Source organism: Lupinus angustifolius, chromosome LG02 (assembly GCF_001865875.1).
Source record: "Lupinus angustifolius cultivar Tanjil chromosome LG02, LupAngTanjil_v1.0, whole genome shotgun sequence".
NCBI lineage: Eukaryota > Viridiplantae > Streptophyta > Magnoliopsida > Fabales > Fabaceae > Lupinus > Lupinus angustifolius.
Genome location: NC_032010.1, coordinates 11,599,313 through 11,605,873, shown reverse-complemented (window position 1 = coordinate 11,605,873; position 6,561 = coordinate 11,599,313). Strand labels below are relative to the sequence as shown.

Here is a 6,561-nt window from a genome sequence, read left to right as displayed (position 1 = left end):
ATTGTAGGGGGGTATTAGACAAAGCCACAAATTATAATGAGGCTTGACATCTCATTTGTTGTTAATCAACTAGCCCAATTCATGGCTATTCCAACTGCAGCACACTACACTGATGCCCTTAGAGTCATCAAGTACATAAAGGGCATCCTTGCACTAGGCCTATTTTATCCCTCATATTATATCTTACACATCAAGGCATAGAGTGACAATGATTAGGCCTCATGTCCTGACACAAGAAGATCTATCTCAAGCTACTGCATCTACATAGGCAACTCACTCATCTCTTGGAAATCAAAAAAGTAGAAGATGGTCTCCAAAAGCTCCTGTGAGGCTGAATATAGGGAAATGGCCTTGACAACTTGTGAAATCAAATGGATAACATACATTCTTGAACCAAACATATCCACTTTGCTCTACATATTGCATCCAATCTTGTGTTCCATGATAGAACCAAACACATCGAATTGGATTGCCACACTGTCAAGGAACAATATAGTAGATGACTGATAAAACTTTTCCTTGTCCCATCCTCACTTCAACTTGTTGTTGCATTGGGGGGGGTATTACACAAAGCCACAAATTATAACGAGGCTTGATATCTCATTTGTTGTTAATCAACTAACTCAATTCATGGCTATTCCAACTGCAACACACTACAATGCTCCCCTAAGAGTCATCAAGTACATAAAGGGCATCCTTGCACTAGGCCTATTATATCCCTCATATTATATCTTACACATCAAGGCATATAGTGACAGTGATTAGGCCTCATGTCCTGACATAAGAAGATCCATCTCAAGCTACTGCATATACATAGGCAACTCACTTATCTCTTGGAAATAAAAAAAGTAGAAAGTAGTCTCCAAAAGCTCATGTGAGGCTGAATATAGGGAAATGGCCTTGGCAACTTGTGAAATCAAATGGATAACATACATTCTTGAACCAAACATATCCACTTTGCTCTACATATTGCATCCAATCTTGTGTTCCATGAGAGAACCAAACACATCGAATTGGATTGCCACACTGTCAAGGAACAATATAGTAGATGACTGATAAAACTTTTCCTTGTCCCATCCTCACTTCAACTTGTTGTTGCATTGACAAAACCTTTAGGCACTATGGAATACTCCAATATTCATCTCAAGCTAGGACTCATAAACATATATTGTAGGGGGGTATTAGACAAAGGGGGGGGGGGTATTAGACCAAGCCACAAATTATCAACCAAGTACCAAGCAACCCAACATGAAACAGTCAAACACCAAAAGCACTGTCTCAGCATTGCAGACCAATCACAAGGCCAACATAGCAGGCCAATCCTCACCAACAGATCAAGCATAAGGCCTCGACCACAACACCTGCACAAGGCACCATGGCAAACCGGAACTAGCCAAATTGGTGCATTAGAATAACCAACTTGGCCCCTACAATTCTATTACTTGATCCACAAGCAATCTATACTCTTTTCCTCCTACTCATCCAAAAGTTAGTTAAGTTAATTACTTAGTTCCCTTTTAGTTAGATAAAGAATATAAATAATCTTTGGGTTTAAAGGTCCTCATTGTATTTATTCCATGTTATGTTTTTCAATTCACTTCAAAAAGTGAGATTCATTCTTCATTAATATAAAATGTATTATTCAAGATTCTAGCCTCCTTCTTTTTTGTGTGACAAGGAGTTTTCATAACTTCTTTTTCTGTTAGAAATGTCTTATCTATTTATATTGAATTAGGATAAACTTTCTCTATCGTGAAGGAAGGACAAGTGAAACCATAGATGAGGCCATTATTTTGTCATGTCCTCTATTAGTTTCTAGCATGCCTACCTCTAAGCTTATGTGGCTCTATCTAAGGCGGATCTAGGTCTAGAGTGGCTCCTGGATGTCTGATAAGTGCCAAAAATACATAATTTTCATACACTGTTCATGGCACTTATCCTATGCAATACATGCAAAACCAACTTAATTTAAATTTTTTTAAATAAATTGTCATATTTTGATTGTATATTTTGTTCACCTCTTTTACAAATCTCTGTGTGAAGTTTTTAGAAAAAAATCAAGAGAATAAAAATTCAGAAATATAGTTAAGCAAGGAGGTATCCACATAAGCCACTTTTGATGCACACATGATAAGTTAAGTGTTTGGCCAAAGCATGGATCGAACACATGAATTTGCTCACTAAGCAGCCTGATGTGGACAAATAGGACCGCCCAACTGACCTGGCACCAACTTGGATCGGCCAGACACAAGCAAGGCACGATTAGACTCAAGCTTGACACAAGCCAACTTGCTGAAGCAGTAGCGATGGCAAAACGGGCTGATCGGCCCATTTAGCCCGCGCCCGCAAATACCTGCAAAAATTTAAGCGGGAGCGGGCATGCCCACATTGGTTAACGGACAAAATTCAATGTCATGCCCGTTTTAAGACGGGCTAACGGGCTAGAAGGCGGCCCGCGGGCATTGTTGAATAATTAAAAATATATATTTCATATAATAAATGAAATGAAATTAAATAAAGTAGTTGAAGATAAAAAATTAACAATTTTTTTGATATTTATATGAAGTTTAACAAATCACATTAGATTACAATTTTTTTAGGGATTAAAAATCACATTACATCATAACTTATTTAAATTTTTCTTACTTTTTCCTTGAATTATGTTTATGGGTCGCCCTCATGCCCAACATGGAAATGCCCGCAAACTTGGCGGGCAAAACGGGCCGGGCAAATAAGAAAATTTTGTATACTCTGCCCGCAAAAAAATGTAGGCTTTAAGGGCACGCCCGCGGGTAATGCCCATTTTGTCATCTCTATGAAGCAGGCAGCTCAGCGTGCTCCTAGATAGCCCAATCTGCAACAACACACTTGGCCATAGCAGGACAAGTTGCTCAAGGAGACAGCTAAGCGGTGCCATCTAAGCAGCATGGCGGGTTGGACCCAGCAAGTGGTTAACTTGACTTGGCCACCAAGCAATGATAGCATCATGCATGACCTCACTTGAGGAGACCTCTTAGCACTTTTCAGAATAACCCATAATAGCCTGGTCAAGTAGCTCACAAGTAGCTTTGGTGAGTCAACAAAAAGCAGCTGACTAAGCTGCTTGGCCAAAGATCAAACTCGTGCTGAAGGGTTTGGTGCGCCTAACATGGACCAAGAGGGTCAGGCGGTGACCTGATCGCCTATAAATAGAGGCCCTCTTCCACCATTCAAAATACATTCCATTATTCACTTCTTCTCTCCAAAACACTTCTCACTGTAATTCTTATAATTTAGGGCCACGGTTCCAAGCTAGCTCTTAGGTAAATTTTGTAATTTTCTCTTAGAATTCAAGAGGAGAAAAGAGTTGGCAAATGTGATGCAAAAGTTAATTTTGTAATCTCATTTGGGTCCAAAAGCATCTCATCCTTGGATGGATGATTAATGCTCATACACATTGATTTGGATTATGATGTAATGTTATTTCTTTTCTTTGTATGTATCATCTTTTGATTTTAATATATTCAAGTTATTGATTTTCGTTGATTTTGATTCTTTAAGAAGTTCTTAATGCGGTTTTAGCTTGATCACCTAAAACTTGATTTAAAGATCCAAAAATGATTCTTCTTAAGGTATAGACAAGTGAACTAAAAAGTATAACTTACACCTTAGTTCACTTGCCATATCAAATCATCTATTTTAAGCAACTTATGTTCAAGGCTAAATAAAGTTAATGGAGCCTGAAGTAAGGTGTGACAACCTACTCCGACGAGTAGCAGTTAATTATTATTTAGTGTATTACATAAGGTTTGAAAAACATATTTTCATATTATGACACTAGATGGGTGATTAAGACTTGGTATTTGGAATTAACCAAAACATAACACATAATTTGACTTATGTTTTCAAAATCATTTGACTCTAGAAATAATTCCATATTTCAAACCAATTTTCTCTCAAGAATTTGTGAATATTAGTTTATACTTCTATGTTAACTTTTATGCAACATAATACAAAAATCATCAAAAAGTTGATTGATCATTATTTTTGCTATAATATGCCTATATGATTTTATTCTATTAATACAATTCCCTTTGGATCGACATAACTCTATACTATATTATACTACAATTGAAGTTTGAAAGAGATGCAAGTGTAAAATAGTAAAATGTTAACTTATAAATTTTATTTGTTGATTAAAGATTCCTAAAACATAAGTTAAAACCAATTCATGGTTTGTAACTTTGTACATAGGAATAATATGCAAAAAGTGCAATTTAATCAATGGATTGTTACTTAGACAATAAAAGAGTGATGAAATAATAAATCTAACCGCTAACATTTATTTTCCGCAACTAACTTTTACTTTCTGTTATTTACTTTTCCACAACTAACATTTATTTTATGTCATTTATGTTTCCGCAGCTAATATTTATTTATTGTTTTATTCTTTATACCAGCCCTTGGAAAGAAGTGTTATGGTTAAATGCTAACTTTATTCTTCTGTTCATTTTATTATTCTTTGATACCAACATTTCATAAGAAATGATATGATTAACTTAATAAAATGAGACCGACATTTATGGTATGATTAAGAGGAATCTAAAAAAAAAAGTAAATAACTAAAGTCACTAATTAAATAAGTTGTTTATCACTCATTATTCTTAAATAAATCAAATAACTTGCTCAACTTCCTTTCAACAAATTGAAGGGGGGGAAACTTCCAAATCATCTTTCAACAATGTCCATAGATGTTGCTTTCCTCTTATGTAATTGTGTCTAGAGCTTGTAAAGCCTCTATAGATCAGTTCAGACCTTGGTTTCATTTGGGACCTGGGATTTGTTTTTTGAAGTATCTCTTGTGAATTTATTTATGGTAGCCTCATTTTATATGAATTGTAACCTGTTAAATTACATTACTTAAATTGCCTACACTCTTATGTTCATGTGAACCGCCATGAATGAAGGTGTTAAAGGCTTGTCTAGATGCATCAGGTGCAGAGATGCCTCGGTCAGAAGCTTGCACCAGGAGCCTTGGAGGCTTGTTCAGGAAGCGTGCACCAGGCACAGGCGCACTATAGGCTCGGTCAAGAGATGTGCATCAGATCATGCACCAGGCGCCCTGTGGCCCTGTGGCCTTGGTCAGAAATATGCATCAGTGTTTGGCTCCATGGACTACATGCATCAGAACAGAATTTAGGCTTCTTGCATCACATACATCAGCACAGTTGCTTAAGCAATGAAAGATGGTTGCAGTAGAGTTTTCCTAATCACACAATTAACACATGCTTAATTGTTTTAGAGCATGTGCTTTTAGTTTGTTATGATAAGTTAGTTAGTTTGTTGAGTTACTTGGCTAACAAGTCATTGTGTATATAAGGAATCCTTATTGTAACTTTCATAATCAATCAAAAAAAGGAATATTCCTTACACATTCATCTTCTCTTCTAAACACAATATGGTATCAGAGCTCTCAAATTGAAAGCTCTGCTGCACCATCATTTCCTTCAATCCCTACAATCTCACATAATCAAAATTCTGTTTCTGATTCAACCATCAAGAATGGATGAAGAATCAAACCAAACACAACAAATGTTCCAAATACAACAAGGCACTGATACATCACAGGACCCAAGGAGCCCTTATTATCTCCATCCAGGAGAAAGTCCAGGAGCAGTATTAGTGTCACCACCATTGAATGGGACGAATTATCACAGCTGGAGCAGGGCAATGAGGAGAGCCCTCTCATCAAAGAACAAATTCAAATTCGTCAATGGAGTGATAAAGACTCCACAAGAAACAGATGCAATATTTGATGCATGGGAGAGGTGCAACACCATGGTAATCTCATGGATCACAAGGTCTTTAAGCACACAAATAGCACAAAGTATAGTTTACATTGATAATTCACAAGAACTTTGGCTTGATCTTAAAGAAAGATTTTCAAAAGGTGATTACTTCAAAACCTCTGATTTACTTCAAGAATTACATTCTATCAAACAAGGTGAGAGGGATGTCTCCACATACTTCACTGATGTCAAGATCCTATGGGAAGAACTTGATTCATTAAGCCAAGTTGCATCTGCACAAACAAATGTACCTGTGATTTTGTAAAGATCATCAGAAATTATAGGGACTCAGAATATGTCATATGTGTGCTAAAGGGACTCAATGATCAATACAATACAATCAAGACTCAGATCCTTTTGATGGAACCATTGCCCCTCATCAACAAAGTCTTCTCCTTGGTAATTCAGCAAGAAAGACAACAAGAAGGAGTCAAGAATGACCAAAGCAAAATTGCACTGAACAATATCAGCACTGATCAAACATGGAAGCCTCAATTCAACAGAAACAACAATAATAGAGGAGGCAATTACAACAGAGGAAGTGGAAGAAGGTTTCAAGCAAATCCAAGGAGCTATGTGATGACAACCTCAAGGGGCTGCCTTAGAATTATAGGATCGTTTAGCTTGAAATTAGGCTTTGTGAATGTGTGAATTCGGTTTTGTCAAATTAGGGCAATTTTTGGGTTGATTTGCTTCGGTTTGGGCGTGGGGAAGTGTAGGGCAGATTGTGATG

General features: G+C 36.8%; 1 protein-coding gene across 1 annotated transcript; it reads left to right on the top strand.

Annotated features, from left to right (window-relative positions):
• Positions 5,542-6,093, top strand: LOC109326873. Its single transcript, XM_019559757.1, has one exon. It carries the CDS (start codon positions 5,542-5,544, stop codon positions 6,091-6,093), a length of 552 nt encoding a protein of 183 aa, XP_019415302.1.